Source organism: Diabrotica undecimpunctata, chromosome 7 (assembly GCF_040954645.1).
Source record: "Diabrotica undecimpunctata isolate CICGRU chromosome 7, icDiaUnde3, whole genome shotgun sequence".
Classification (NCBI taxonomy): Eukaryota; Metazoa; Arthropoda; class Insecta; order Coleoptera; family Chrysomelidae; genus Diabrotica; species Diabrotica undecimpunctata.
This window is the reverse complement of record NC_092809.1, coordinates 105368225-105384818: the sequence shown is the minus strand read 5'-3', so window position 1 is coordinate 105384818 and position 16594 is coordinate 105368225. Positions and strand designations below refer to the sequence as shown.

The window sequence follows — 16594 nt, the reverse complement described above, 5'->3', positions numbered from 1 at the left end:
ATGGGCAGCATATTTTTATCTAAAATAAAACGACGGTTACTTGAAAAAAAGTTTTTTGCAACTTGGCTTACAACAAGGTATTTTTTACAGATATGGTTCAGATGGATTGCTGAAGAAAATTAGTTGCAATCACGGAAAAAAGGAAAAGGCATATCACTGCCAAGAACTTACATACACTGACCAAAGATATTTTCATAGCCAATTTTACAAAACTATTAAAAAATCGAACGAGTTGTAAATATATCAAGTCTTGTTTATTTTAAAGTATTCACAGACGTTTGAACCAAAATCCTGTAAAATCTTAAATAATGCAAGAGGAAAAAACAAGATGAGTGCTAATTACTTTGTGTACAAAAAGTACTAGAAGAAAAGTGTCCGTGTGTGTGTTAAAAAAGCGTTGTTAGATACATTAAGAATCAAGCCCAATCGTTTGCTGGGTGTTCTAACCAGAAACTTCAGCACCGATTATCTACCACAAGAAAAAGTGGCTTGTATCGGAAGCGCATTTTATTTTTAGGAAAAAGAGAATCAGTTATAACTTTTATCAAAAAGTTTAATGCACTTGAAATCCACTATCGTAGGTCCAAAACTACTTCTCGCTAGTATCTGACTTCAGATGTGAACATTAAGAAAATGTGGCGCCTCTACAACGCTGAGACCCAAGAAGAGGACTGGGTAAAAGAATTGTATCTAAGATACGTTTTTAATACAAATTTTAACTTGGGATTTGGTAGCTTAAAAACCGATGAATGCTCCACATGCTTTTTCATGGATAAAAGAATTAAGCATTGTGATGACGTACAAATCAAAACAAACTTTATGGCGCTAAAGAGAGTGCACAAGTTAAAAACAAAGGCTTTCTATCAACTTCTAAAAGAAAAACGGGACGATTTATTGACGGTATCCTTCGATTGTCAAAAAAATCGTTCTACCCAAAGTGCCAGACCAAAGCGCTTATTACTTAAGACAACTCTACATCTACAATTTAACCATTGTAGTTGGTGACTCAAAATGCAACCAAATCAAAGAAAATGTATTCATATACCACTGGACAGAAGGCCAATAAGGAAAAAGTGCAAATGATATAGCATCTACTGTTTTTGATTGCCTAATGAAATTACACAGTCCTGAAACTGTAAAAACTATCCGCCTTGCCTCCAACGGATGTGGAGGGTAAAATAAAAATTATTTTATGATCAGTATGGTAGCGTTTTGGATGTTGAAAAAAGCTCCTGCAACTGTGGAAAGAGCCGAGTTTGTGTTTTCCGTAGTGGGCTATTCTTTTCTCCCATTCGATCGAGTATTTGATAGAATTGAGAAGGAGATCTGAAGAAAACTAGTGATCATTGAAACAGCTAAATACGTTGAAGTTTTTTCTCACTATAGAACTGTGATTCCACTGTATGGCTTAAACGATAATTGGAAATCAAACTTCGACGTGGTGCTACCTCCTGCCCAGTGGCACTTTCACTTCAATCCTTCGAAAAGGTTTCACTTCAAACGAAGTTTCAAGGGCAACGATGTTCTTATCAAAAGAGACGTTAACTACAGATCAGATTTTTGCCAATACATGGAATTTTGTATGAAGGGAAGTAATTTTCAAGGTATAAATGATCCTTAGCTCATTGCTACAAAAACAGGGACAGTTTACGAGCTAAAAGCCACAGATATAAGAAAGTTATTGGAAAAATATTTCGGAGAAGATTGGAGGTCTTTAAACCCTCTTGAATATTACAAAAGGATCGTAGAAGGTAATCATTTGGCAGCTGAAGAAAACCAAAACGATGACATTTGCCAGCACCTCACTGAAGGAGACGGCCTAGTAATCTAATCAGTCGATTTTGTTACATTTTAATAAACAAAATGAAAAATATAAAAATTTCACTTTTATTCTTTATTTTATATTTTTTTATAAATTAATAATATAATAATTTAATATTACAAATAGCTCAAACTTATGCCAAACAAACTTCTTTTCTTGATACTTGGTTTCAAATCCATATAAATCAGCTACATTGTGTTTCAAAACAAGATAGATCCACAGCATTGGTTGCAAAACCAGATACATTACTAAAGTTGGTTTTAAAACCAACTTTGGTAGATCCAAAATTTAATATTTTTTTTTTTCAAAAACTAACTATTGGTCAAAATGGTAAACACAGTCAAGGATGTAATCATCTATGACCAATTTATATAAAATATTTAAAAAATAAATAAATAGAAAACAAGCTAGTTATAAGTTTTTCCTTCTTCCTGGAATTTTAAGGAATTTTACCAAATATTCAATTTTACAATTTTCTCCTAAGATTTCATTTGTTGATACGATGATGTGGTTGTTCTGTCTCTGCAACTGGTATCTTGGGCACTCTACAAGTAAATGCTTAACACTTAGTGGAATATTACTGTTTTTACATAAAGTGGAATTAGTGTGACCAATTATATGCTCGAGGGTAAGTCGGGTATGTCCTAGACGAAGACGAGTAACAATGACTTGGTGAGTTCTGTTGGGAATTTTAGATTTCCACGGTTTTACAAACGTTTTTACTTCGCGAAGTTTTGAAGTTGAACTGTCCCACTGGTTTTGAATCGTTAAGAACTACATCTCTCACTTCACTCGCGGTTTCACTGTTCCTGGCTTGTTGGGCTGTACGATCCGTTTCTTCATTCCCTTAGAGGCCAATGTGTGAAGGAACCCATAGGAATTGTACAGTATAGTTATTGTTTTGAATGGTAGCTAGTTTTTTTTTGATTAGAAGAGCAATTGGATGCTTCGTGTACAGTTGGTTAATGGTGTTGATGGAACTGAGGGAATCGGTAATTATAAGAGCATTGGATATATTGCTGGAGTTCATATAAACGAGAGCTTGATAGATGGCGTATAGCTCGCCAGTATGTATACAGCTTAGGGATGGCAGTTTATACTCAAGTGTAATATTTGGAGTAATGACAGCTGCCCCAACTCCAGTAGATGTTTTAGAAGCGTCTGTGTATATATGATAGGATTTAGAAAATTTTGTTAGTTTGTTGATGAAAGTATTTTTTATTAAGGAGTGTGGAGTATCGTTCTCTCTGAAGATATTTAAGAATGTATCGGATTGAGGAATGCTTAATGTCCAAGAAGGAGGAATTTCTATGAAGTTGGAATAGGTATTTGGTATCGGAATTTGTAAAGTTTTAAGGGTTTGCCTAACTCTTTCGTAGAATGGCGGTTTCATGTTCCTATTTTCAGTATATAGGTTTTTAAAACGATCAGTAAATATGTTACTTCTAGATGGATTGTTTGGATTAGCGTATGTGAGAGATAAGTGCATCCTTCTATATTTAAGTGATTGCTCTCCAGTTTCTGCTCGTAAACTTTCTATTGGGCTAGTCCGAAATGCTCCTGTAGCTATTCTTAATGCTGTATTTTGAATTATGTCAAGGTGGTGTAATAAGTATTCTTTAGCAGATGTATATACTATGGAACCGTAATCTATTTTTGATCTAATAAGGGTTTTATAAACCTGAATTAAGCAGTTATAGTCAGCTCCATAGTTTTTATTAGAAACAGTTTTCATAAGATTAATTCCATTTTGGCATGTTTTTTTTATTCGTAGAATGTGTTTTTTCCATGTGAGTTTCGTATCAAAAATCATCCCTAAGAATCTAATCTCATCGGCATAATTCAGGATTTGGTTACATAATTTTAATTGCGGTTTAATCGGATCACGTTTTTTTGAAAATAACAAACACTTTGATTTGCTGAGTGAAAACTGCAATCCTGTTTTCTTCGACCAGTTTTCGAGTTCATGAAGTGAGGTTTGTAAGTGACGCTGTACTGATGAGATGTTTTTTCCTGAAGATACTAATACCAGATCATCCGCATATAATCTGCCACTAACTAAGCTGTAGTTTGATGCTATAATATTATTCATGGCAATTAAGAATAACGTTGCGCTTATAACAGACCCCTAAGGGATGCCATTAGCTTGACGTCTTGTTGAATATGTGCAGTGGTTGACTCTTACTTGAAAATTGCATTGTTTAAGGAAATTTGAAATGAAATTAATGATATTACCTTTAATATTCCAAGTGTGTAATGATCTGATAATATCGTAACGGCATGCTGTGTCAAATGCTTTAGTAATGTCTATGAATACTGCAATAGTTTCCTGCGTGTTCGCGAAAGATTCAAGAATATCAGATTCTAAATTAATGAGGTTATCAGTAGTAGTTCGATTTTGTTGAAATCCACTTTGCTCATTAACCAGGAGGTGATTTTCTTCTAATATCCATAGCAATATTTTATTAACTATTTTTTCCATGACTTTGCACATTACATTGGTGAGAGATAGGTCTATATGAGAAAATTTTAGTTCGTGAATTATAAGGTTTGAGAACAGGTATAATTATAGAATTACTCCAGGAAGTTGGAAAGACATTATTTAACCATATTCGATTAAAAATTTTTTAGAAGAGTACACTTAGCATTGTCTGGCAGTTTTTCCAAGAATACTAATGGTGTATTATCGGATCCAGGAGCAGAGTTTTTGGCAGTATTAAGGGCAAAGTTAAGTTCATCTAAGGTTAAAGGAATATTGAAGGAACTATTATCTCTATCTTCACAATCGAGCTGTTGTTTTTCTGTGATGATCTTGTTGTTTTAAAATAACAAGTTAGTACAGTTTTAGGAATGTAGGCTGGCATAATTCCCCGCAATTGTATAACTAGATATATAAAAATATGAAGGTGTAAAATTTTAACGCATTATGCTAGTGGAATGGTAGGAAGGATAAAATGAAGAATCAAACATTACTTACAGTTATATAATTACTATTTTTATTTATTTACGATACACTCGCACTTGCTTCAAAGCTTTAAATATACCGTGATTAAGATTGACATTCAATCTTTTATTTATCGACCCCATTTTTATTCGCCGCCGGCAAAAAAAATCTGTTTAGTAGACGCTACAGTAAAAAATAGTCTGGAATACTAAATAATTGCATTTACTCTGGTTAATTGTTTGTGAACTGTTGGGTGGATCATACCGAAAAAAGTATATGTGTTATTTAAAGCATTCTAAAATTTGCTGATTGCCCTTTCGATTGCAGCAAAACACTAAAATGTGTTTTGCACCTTTATTTGTAACTGAAACTGTTTTGTAGTTTTTGTGTTTTATTTTTAATTTAGTAATATTTTATGTTATTGATACGGCTATTGGTTTTGGACTTTCGGGTTGATTACTTGACAAAAATATTATAGTATAATTAAAAAAGTATGCTCCAATTTTTAAATTCTCAACATAAAAATGTCGTACAGATGAGCTTAATGATTGGTTTCGCAAACACCATTCCTTTCTATTCTGCTACAGGTCATTCCTGAGGTCTCTTCGCTTATCGCCTTGCGCATGAGATTGGTTCAACTATCTTTATATACACTGGGGTGCAAAATTAACCGGACACTCAGATTTTTCCTAAAAACTGGCCTTAAAAAAGTTTAAGATGTTCCCAATTAAGTATTTAATAATAAACAAAGTTTAAAAGTCAAATTTATTACAACTCAAGAATGTTACACGGAAAAAACAACAAACAAATCAAAAAATTTGAAAATCTGCAAAGAAACAAAAATTATTTCTTTTAATATGAACATTTTTTATGGAAAATGATATTTAGTAGAGTGTATTACCTCCAAGAGCCCTAATTATTGCTCTCATTCAACCAGGCATACTTCGGATTCAGGTAGCAAAGTCTGCTTGGGGGATTTGCTCCCATTCGTAACGAACTGCTTGCTCCACTCAAATACGTCGTCCCAGAATATCCCATGCAAGCTCTACTGGATTTAAGTCTGCACTTCTTGGAGGCCATGGTAATAAACGAATCCCAGCTTTATCCAAGTAATCCCGTGTTATTCTTGGAATGTGCGGACGAACATTATCTTGCATGAGACGAAAGTTTTATTCAACACATTAAGCAAATGGCACTACATGATCTTCCAAACATTGCTGAATATACCGTTAAGCATTTAAATTGCCCCCTTGAATTGTAACAAGTTATGTATGACCCTCTAGGGAAATGTCTGCCCACACCATTATACCACCACCACCAAATTGAACACTCAGAGTAAAACAACATTGCTGATAAGATAACATTCACCAGCTCTTTATCTGTTAAGTTATCTTGATTTATCTGTGAAAAGCACATCACTCCAATCGTTGACACCCCAATTAAGATGTTCGCGAGCGAAGTATAAACGTTGCCTCCGACGATCTGATGTTAATAGAGGTCCCGTTACAGGTATTCTGGAAGTTAAGCCATATTCATTTAAGCACTTTCGAACGGTATAAACGGAAACTGCGTTTCTATGGACATCATTTAATCATTGAACAAGTACTGGTGCTGATAATGTACGATCGCCTAACGCTTGTAAACTAAGAAAGCGATCTTCAACTTGACTTGTGGTTTTTCGTCTACCTAAAGCTACAGCCTGTGCTACCTCTTCTATTGTCATAATTTTTTTAATGTTTTAAACAGAAGACAATACAAAAACCTACAGCCGAACTTATAATCCGGTACAGTATCACAATAAACTTAAATTAATACTAAGCCACTATTTCACATTAATAACAAAACGTATGAGTAAAAGTGTTTTTGTTCGCACAAAACATCTAAACAGGTTCAAACAGGAAAAACGTTATCGGTAATAAGGCATAAAATACAATTCAAACAAATTAAACAAGTTTTGATCTAAACACAACAAATAAACAAAAAAATCTGAGTGTCCAGTTAATTTTGCACCCCAGTGTATTATACTATTATACTCTTCCTCGGCTTCTGCATTCTGCCGAGGAATTTGCGAAAAGTCAAAATAACGTTATTTTAAAGACGTAAAATTGTGGCTCATTCCCAATAAAAATAGTTAACCGCGTATAGGATGGTTTAACGCCTTGGAGATAGTGTAGTTTAGTGGTGACAACTATAAAGATTATCGCAGTTTGTTTAGTATATTATTATAAGCTTTTTAGTCCAAACTGGAGCAACAACCAGAGAATTTTATAAAACCAGCACAGTGTTATGAAGGTCAATGCCGGGAGTAACATCCATGTGTTTGCAAGTCCAAACTGTTGCTTATAATTTTTTTATGGCACGTTTTAAGTTAATTCAGATCAACAGTCACGTCACAATCAGAGACGTAGGAGATGAGAGAACCCCCAATCCTAGACGTAGAGGTAAATTATGCGATACAATATGTAAAGAATTAGAAAGCTTGTGGACCAGATGAAATAAAAAATAAAGATGAAATAGAAAATACATAAAACTACTTACAATCTTGTTAACAATATGTATGAAAGTGACGTAATACCAAAGGAATGCCTTAACTCAGAATTTATAGCTATCCCAAAGAAATCCAGTTCTCGCAAATGCGATGAATTTAGACATTAGCTTCGTCACTTACTAAAAATATTCTTATAGATCATATAGAATCGAATTTATGAAAAAATGTGAAACAGATATAAGTTACTCCTAGTTCGGATTTAGAAAGGTCTTGGGAACAATAGAGGCACTGTAACTGAAATTATTTTTCGAGTACCTACGTAGTGTTTTTATATAATAATTAGGTAAGTGTTGTTTTTTCCTGAATTGTACTTCTCAGAAATGTATTCATATTTGTCAAATATTCAATTTTGTGTTTTTGCACAAATGTATGCATTATTTTGATACATAATTTTATAGTATTTTTTTTTTCTTTGTTTCAGAGAAACATGTCTGACTCTAAGAAAAGGCGTACACAGAGTAGTACAGACCCAGCTGTATGGTTAAGATGGTTTAAAGAGGAATCAAGTGGAGACGAGAGCCCAGTAGATGAAAATGAGGAAGATGAAGAAGAAGAAAATGAAAATATAGTGGAAAGAAGTGATCATGAGACTAACTCAGAACTAGAAATCACATCAGATGAAATCAGAACAAATTGGTGATGGCAAATTTTACAAAGGTAAGGATATGACGACAAAGTGGAGAAAGGATTGTGGTAATGTACAAGTGCGAAGGCGTTCTCATATTCTTCTAACATACTTACCCGGACCCAAACGTGATGCCCTCAATGCAATGCTTGCAATTGACTGTCTTAAACTTTTTTTGTCTGACGCAATCATTCGAATAATAGTTTGTTCAACGAATATATATATTCAGAACATAAAAGAGCGATTTTGTAGGGAACGGGATGCTAGATTAACTGATGAAACGGAGAGAAGAGCTTTGATAAGAATTTTGTTTTTAATAGCAACACTGAGAAGTTCAAGAAAAAACGCTCGCAAAGTATGGGATAATTCCAAAGGCAATGGAGTCGAATCATGTTACCTCGGTATAAGCGAAAAACGGTTTAGATTTCTACTCCGTTGTTTAAGATTTGATGATATCAATACACGAAGAGAAAGAAGGGAATTAGACCAATTAGCACCCATTAGAAATGTTTTCGAAATTTTCTTGGCTAATTTTCAAAATAATTTCATCCCTAGTGCGTACCTGACTGTTGAAGAGCAATTATTGGCTTTTAGAGGACGCTGCTCATTCAAGCAATATATACCCAATGAATCAGCGACGTATGGGATAAAGATGTTTGCGCTGGTTGATGCAAAAACCTTTTATACTTTCAATCTCGAAACATATGTCGGAACTCAACCTGATGGCCCGTATAAGGTTAGCAATACTGCTGAAGATATTGTACTACGATTGGTGCAGCCAATAGAGGGAACTCATCGTTATATTACAGGCGATAATTGGTTCACCAGTATTCCATTGACCAGAAAATTGCTACATCAAAAAAAAATTAACTTATCTCGGTACAATGCGCAAGAATAAGCGTGAGATCCCCGCTGAGTTCTTGGCTAATAAAAAAAGAGAAGAGAAAACCTCTATCTTTGGTTTTCAGGAGGATATGACGTTGGTGTCTTATTGTCCCAAAAGAAACAAGTCTGTTATTTTGGAGATTCCAAAAACAGGGGATTCCAAAAAACCTGATATCGTCACCCGATATAACAAAACTAAAATTGGTGTAGATTGTGTCGATCAGTTATGTGTAAACTACAATGTTGCAAGAAACACGTGTCGTTGGCCAATGGTAATATTTTTCGACCTTTTGAATGCATCGGGTATAAACGCTTTTTACGTATATAAAGGAAATCATCCCTTTGAAACCAAAGTCAAGAGAAGTGAGTTTATTGAGCAATTTGCTTGGGAATTGATCAAGCCTCAGATAGAGGCGAGGTCAACTAACACCTACGTGCCAGTAGAACTAAGAAGACGCGCGCGTGCTCTTCTTGGAATTGAAGCTCCGCCTGCTCCACCGGCAAAACCAGAAAATTACGTAGGACGTTGTCATATTTGTCCTCGAGCCTGCAACAAATCTACAAGAAAAGCTTGTGTAAAATGCAACCATTACGCATGCAAACAACACATGGCAGATATGTGCACTAGCTGTTTGACCGACTAAATATATACTTATTTTGTGCTCACTTTCATGACTTTCAAATGATTTTTTTGTCAATTTTGTAATATTAGGTAAGCTTAGTATGTATTAGTATCAGAAAATTACATTTGGTTTAATTTTAGCGCACTAAGAATTTTATGTTGTTGTTCAAAACTTATCCCAGAATAATAAAGGTAGAAAAACATGCTTACCGTTTTTTTTTAAATAACTACACACAGATATATGTATATTAATTAAAATGAATTTTATGTTAAAATATATGTATAAAAAAATCTATTTTTAATATTCTTTTAAAAATTTATCACATCAGATATCAATTAATAATAAAAGAAAATGGTCTACGTATGTAGACCACGCGCCCGAGGCAGCTACAAAATACCATGCGCCTAACGTAGGGTTAACGTCTGAAAAAGTTTAGATGTTTTATTTAATTTATTTAATTTATTCTGTCGGGATACCTTCTGGACTGCAAACTTACGGTTCTTTAAACTACTCACCGAATTTATCAAAGTTTCCACGTCGATATTTATAAGTTCCTTTTTTATTTCCAAACCTGGTATGACATTATTTTCCAAATGTTCTTTCTGTATTTGTATCAATAAGTTTTGTAGTGTTTCACCTACATTTTTCATTTTATAAAATTCAAAGTTACTAATTTATAAATCTCCACGACTCTTTGATTCAAATCAAATTATTTGCTTTCTAGAGCAAAACTCTCTTTATAAAAAGTTTACTAAACGATGAAACCTAAGACACTAAAAGCGACAAATGTCGGACAAGACGAAATTCTAATCCTCTCTTAGGTATCGGATAATTTTTTGTTGGAAACATGAGAACCTAATCAGTGTCCTTTATAGAAAATGAGCGTGATAACTTTTTATTCTGTTAAACACAAAAATGGAGGTTGCGGCTTCCATCAACCATACTAAATTTCTGTTTCTATCTATCCATCCACCTGAAAAAAAAAATGATCGGTAATTTAAGACGTTGAAGTCGACATCATTAGTCCACGTGACCCAGGGTCGGGAGACGCTGAGGTGAGCCGTATCGTTCAGTTTACTGATTCGATTCGTTGCTATTGACCTCTTTCTTAAAATCAATTACTTCAGTTTGTTCATCTACCAAATGACGACTTCTATAGAATGCATCGCTAATCTCGGCGACTCTTCAGCAATATTAGATTTGTATTTATAGTTGGTCTGGAGAAAAAGAGTTGTTGGAAACTACAAAAAAGTTCTCAAAAGCTTTAAATAAATAGATAAGAAACGAACATGTTTCATGTCTAACATTCATTTCAAACGAAGAAAAAAAGTCCAGTTTTATTGTAAATTCCTATTTATTTTCAATCTGCTAAAAAAAATCTCAAAAAGTAAATAGTTAAATACAATTTTGTTCAGTAGCCGTTCTCTCTAAATTATTAGCTTAAAACTAAATTTATAAGTATAACACTGGTTCCTTAATCGCTAAAAATGTAACGTTTGAGTTTGCGTATCATAATAGCTCTATTTGTAAGTCTTCCAGTTTGATGGAGGAATCTTTAAATAATCTTTCATATAATAGTCTTTTATTTCTGATTTAGAGGAGTTATACTTACTAATATACAGTGGAGTAGAAGGGAAAAGGGGATCTCAGGCTGGGGTAGAGGGCAGTGCAAAGAAAAATATCATCAATTAAGTAAGTATGTAATTGTATATACAGTTGTTCCTTGATAATCCGACAGGTATGGGACCAAAAAAGTGTCGGATTACCGAAAGTGATTATATATTTGGCATTGTTTTGCTAGCAGTAGCCTACAGTATTCTTAAATTTTATGAGTAAAACGCTACCCAGATTAATATGCAAATGGACGTATGTAAATACCTATGTACTGTACTCACCCTTTGAAGAAATCTTTGATTGTCTTCTGCTTTTTCCTGTTTAGACAGTCTGGCATTGCTTGTTCTTGTATCTCCTCACCAACGCATCATAGTATTTTTAGCCAATATAGCATCATCACAGTCGACGGTGAAAGATTTTTCATCATGTGCTCCTAGGTCACGTGTTAATCAGATTCTGTCATTTCTTTAATTATTTCTTCATATGTTAAGTCAGCATTGAGATTGTCATTTAAAACCCACTCTTGTAAAGCTTTTCATAATTCTGATGAATTAGTCATATCGTTGAAAATTTTAAGGGCAGCATCTAGTACAACTTGCACAGGTTGGTCATTGGATCCTTTGTTGACTTCTATTGGAAGGAATGGGTTGTTTTGCCAAATATTCTTCCACGATTTAATCAGTATAGTAGGCTTGACTTGCTGCCAGGCAAACACAGCATTGATAATTACATCTTTGATGTTAAAGTTTTTCAAAATTTAAGTTACGTCAGCATTAGGTTTACTTACAATATCTACATGTAGTTGTTTCCTGTAGTATGCCTGTAGAATTTTCATAACGTTTTGATCCATGGGCTGAATCAATGCAGAAGTATTTTTTGGTAAGTACTTTGCCCCGATATATCAATCAGCTGTTTCGATCTTTAATTCGTTCTTATTAGGATGTACTGGAGCATTGTCTAACAAGAGGAGAGCTTTCTTTGGGAGTTTCTCTTTTTTAGCTCATCTTTAACTTATGGGACAAAGCTATTCTTGTATCAATCCAGAAAAACTTCTTTTGTCACCCAGGCATGGCTTTGCCATACGTACGAAATTGGTAGCTTTTCAATTTTAACATTTTGAAGGCACGAGGTTTTTGGACTTACCCACGATTAGCAATTTCAATTTGTGGAATCCTGATGTATTCGCGCATATTATGAGAGTGAGATGTTCCTTCTGAAGTTTTCTTTTTTTTTTGTTCGTCTGAAGTGACAAATATGTCTTTATTGAAAGTTGCCGCCAGTTTAGACCGGTTTCATCAGCGTTATAAAGTTTTTCAGGAAATAGGTCTAATTTGGTGATCTTTTTGCTCAAATTCTGAATAAATTCAGAATCAATTCTGACTCATCTGCACTCAACTTTTCTCCACCCATCTGCAATAATCGTATTTCGTACCGTTTTTTGAAGTTTTCGAACCAACCTTGACTGTCCTTGACTAGCACCAAAATCAGTTTTCTTTGTTAATTCCGGATAAAAAACTTTATTTTTTAAAATTCCACCTAAAATATCAGCTTCTTTAACATCATGAAATTCACTTATTTTAAGTGTTTTTCGTACACTGTAGCTCGTCCAATATTATAGAATCTAGATATCGCAGTCAGAGTTTCATCACACTCGCATCTCTTAATAATATCCCATTTATCTTTTAGAGCGAGCGTTTTCTGCTTTGATCCCTATTGAAACGAACTGCCCCAAAAAACACTCGAAATGAAGCATCCGGTAATAATAGTCATACCGCGACAGGTTTCAGTACAAGCAGATACGGTGGCGACTTTGACGGGAGGTGCGTCGGACTACCGAGCATGTCGGATTGAAGGACGTCGAATTATAAAGGGTGTACTGTATTTTACACAATTATAACAAAACACAGCTAAAAATAACGATAATGCATTCTTTTAAGTTTATTTCCAAAATGAACTTAAGTCAAAAACACATTTATTTCAAAATTTACTAAATCCTCCAAGTATGCCATATGGTTGTAATTGCGCTTGAATTGACAGTAAATTATAGCCCCTCTTTTAAGAGGAACTGTTGTGGCATTTGGAAGTAGTTAATTTGCCTTAAATATTTAATCATGAGTGAAAATTATTAAGAGACTGTTTCACTTTCTTCAACAGAAGAAAGCAAAATAGAAAATAAAAATAATTGGAAGAAAACCATTAAGTCTACGTTGTGTAATAGTGCAGTGAGTAAAACTCCAAAAATTTGTTGCAAATACACTTCTTCTTATTACTTTTTTGATACTAGAAACACATCAAAACAAGGAAAATTGTTTTGGCTGAAAACGAAAGTGGCAAAGGGTCAAATGAAGTAAGTTCCTCACTAATGCATTTTCTTTATTCATTAGAAGCAAAGTATCTTTGTTTAAACCCAGATGAAAGATTCCAAATCTTAAAACTGTATTCTGATTCTTGTCCTGGTCATATTTAAGCTATTCTGTTATGTACCAAATAGCATATTTAAGGAAATTCAGCATATATTTTCAATAAGAGGCCACAGTTTTATGCCTGTTGACCGCATCTTTGGACTATCTGAAAAAATAATAATAATAAGAAAATAAGAGTAAGTTTCTAGTCCTAAGTTTCCAAAAAGGCAAATGTCAGACATCTTTTAAAATTTGTTAAGTTAACAGACGAAGAAAAGATATTCATAATGTATTCATGTAGTTTAATTCATAAAATCGTATTCTATTTTTCGTTGTTTTAGATTATCGAATCTTTTAATATTTCAAATGTACATTAAGTCCAACTTGAAATTTTATATACTTAATATTTTTTATTTTATTGTAAAGAAAAAATCAAAAAAAACCTAAATTTGATTAAACGTATTTAAATTGAAGGTTATAATTAATAAATCTGCAAAAAATATTTTCTCTCCCAAATGCGGATCAATATCAGCATAAAATCGATCGTACTGAATAATCCACCAATTTGGACTTGACAAGTTCTGGAATAACGCTCTTCAATTTAACTCTGTTTTACTGGCCTAGGTACCAACTTAGCTGTCAGCCCTTTTGAATTTATAACTTAGGGGTTCAATGTCAAGTGGTCAAAATCGCTGGCATATTGTCGATGACGATTGTTTCCCAAAATATTCTCCCACTTTAACCATGATGGCCACTCCTTTTGAATCCACTTTGGTTTTTATCTAATTGGGTTAAGGAATTGAATCGGGCAAATTTTAGGGATCATAATTATTAATGCACGATGGACGTATTTTACAGGACAAACTCAACATTACTGATGACGATGATTTTTCGTCAATAGCTCTCCATCTACTCCGTACTGGGGTTGTGTGTATGCCGGACAATCGGCTGTCAACTTGGCAACCGGTGTTTGCTTACCTTGCCATTCATTTCCATCTATCCGAAGGGTCTGGCTACCAAGCCCGTGCGTAACGGCACAAGGTGTAAATACACAGGTATCGTGATTGCTCCATCTGGGGTATTTGTGAAAAAATTGCTGTCCTCTTTTGGAAAACCTAAAGCTCAGAAAGAAATTGATTAATTGGTGTAAAGTAGTAGTACTTAACCTAGACGGTGGGGCATGCACTCCCAGGCACTCCTATGCTTCGTGTCTGTTTTGGATTTTCTCTTTTTGTTTAATTTCACAAATAATGCTGATATTTAATATAAAGTGAATTGTGAAATTAAAATCAGTGAGAAACTACTATGCTATTTTTATTCATTAGTTGTCAATCAATAAACAAGAATTGATAAATGACTTCGTACAGTGAATCGATACTACAAAAAAGACAAAACTCACGAATCACATCTCTAATCAAGCGTCTTAAATTTTACCAGATTAGAGTAAATTTAATTTACAACATGCCCTCGTCTTGTTTCCTTATAGGATTATGAGTATCTGCTTACGACATAGCAAGACGGTCTAGTTAAATCGATACACTACTTGGTCATGTAAACTAAGTTTTTGTTTTGTTAAGTATTATACCCCAAGTAACTGTGAGAAATCAGATCTCTTTTAAGTAAAATGATATGGAGTACACGTCACATCATAAAGTCATTATTAAGTTTCTTCTTATAAAACAGTGGTTTCATAAGAATTTATGTGAATTTAAGTATTTTATTTAGATTTTATGTATAAATAACCAAGTTGATCTGGGTGCTTAACAATTATTAATCAACATTAGCATGTTAAACTTAAAACTTTTAAAATATGAAAACTCATCAGATAGCTGTTGTCAACTGCAGTGTTAGCAAGCCTGGAGAGTTGGATTATTGTGCCAGGGCCTTAAAATTATAGTAAATTAAGAAAAATGCAGTTGATGAGCAAACATTTGAGTTTATACCGGTAAACAAGTAATATAAACACAGAATATCAAATATACAGTTCTAGTCAAAACTCCGTTCCCCCCTTGTATCTTTTGAACGGTTAGTAGTGACAGATGACGTTACAGCGCCACTGTCATAGATACTTTTAAATAGGACCTTATGGCAAGTGATACCTCGTTTGAAAGATATTGAGATACTATTCAGTCATAATAATTTTGTTTAAGTATAAGCTCAATTTGGCGAATAAATTAAATAAATACTAAAATTGTAGTTTCGCGTTTAATTATTTATTATTAAAACCTCCGCATCTGGTTACTTGTCAAAAAGTTGACGTTTTTCAATTCTCTAATTGTTTTTACGTCCACTTCAACTTTTTTGATAATCAACCAGAGGCGAACGTTAGAATATTTATTACTTATATGCGAAGTTGTTGGACGCTTACTGATAAATTAAAATCGAAAATACAGATATGGTTCCGTTCGAGTTCGGGGTCTCAATCTGCCTACTCCCTTCACTCGCGACGTACCAGTATCGTGTTCTGTATAAATAATACAAGAACTGTCTCTCGCCACTGAGGTCTCAATCTGCCTACTCCTCAGTGTCGTTGCCGGAAATCGTTTTGCGTCATCGCGCGTATTTAAGCTGTTAGGCAGTTTTTCGATTTCGATAGCTTCACAAATGATTCTTGATTTTAAGGAGCGGATGGGGGCGGTGGTTTTTGCTTTTTCGAAATCTATTTTGTGGCCTGTTTGAATATGATGTTGGGTTAGGGCTGAAGTAGTTTCGGAATGTTTGACAGATATAAAACGTTGACAATTATGAATTCGTCGGTTTGTCTGTCCGATATATGTACGTGGGCAACTGGAACAAGGTATCTCGTAGACACCATGGTCTTCATTAGGGATTTGGTCTTTTACGGATCTGACGAGATTGGACAACTTGGAGTTAGTAGTGAAGATTTTGGGTGGAATCGGGTTTAGATGTTTTTGAATGCTCTTATTAATTTGGGTTTTGTGGTAGCCGTTTTGTAAGAGTGTTTGCCTTATTGAATTAATTTCGGATGACCTATGATTGTTGTCGCTAAGTCTTATGGAACTAGAAATGAGAGTGTTGACACCTGAATTGAGTTGGGCGGGGTGATGATGTGACTTCTATCTATCGAGTAATAAATTCTCAACGCGGTTCTTCCCGAGAACCGAGAACTA

At 34.1% G+C, this 16594-nt stretch overlaps 1 protein-coding gene across 1 annotated transcript; it reads right to left on the bottom strand.

Moving 5' to 3' along the window:
- Nucleotides 1-2669: 2669 nt before the first annotated feature.
- Nucleotides 2670-6489, bottom strand: LOC140446582 (uncharacterized). Its single transcript, XM_072539148.1, has 4 exons — nt 6373-6489; nt 4462-4633; nt 4058-4336; nt 2670-3898 (listed from the first exon to the last, which is right to left on the bottom strand). Exons 1-4 carry the CDS (start codon nt 6487-6489, stop codon nt 2670-2672), a joined length of 1797 nt encoding a protein of 598 aa, XP_072395249.1.
- Nucleotides 6490-16594: the final 10105 nt, after the last annotated feature.

What these genes read in the sequence shown, in the direction of transcription:
- LOC140446582 (XM_072539148.1), bottom strand. Translation starts at nt 6,489, where the DNA reads ATGACAATAGAAGAGGTAGCACAGGCTGTAGCTTTAGGTAGACGAAAA. An exon ending in ACTGCCAGACAATGCTAAGT is followed by an intron (nt 4,337 to 4,461) that starts GTACTCTTCTAA and finishes TTTCTCATATAG; the next exon opens with ACCTATCTCTCACCAATGTA. An exon ending in ACACACTTGGAATATTAAAG is followed by an intron (nt 3,899 to 4,057) that starts GTAATATCATTA and finishes ATAATATTATAG; the next exon opens with CATCAAACTACAGCTTAGTT.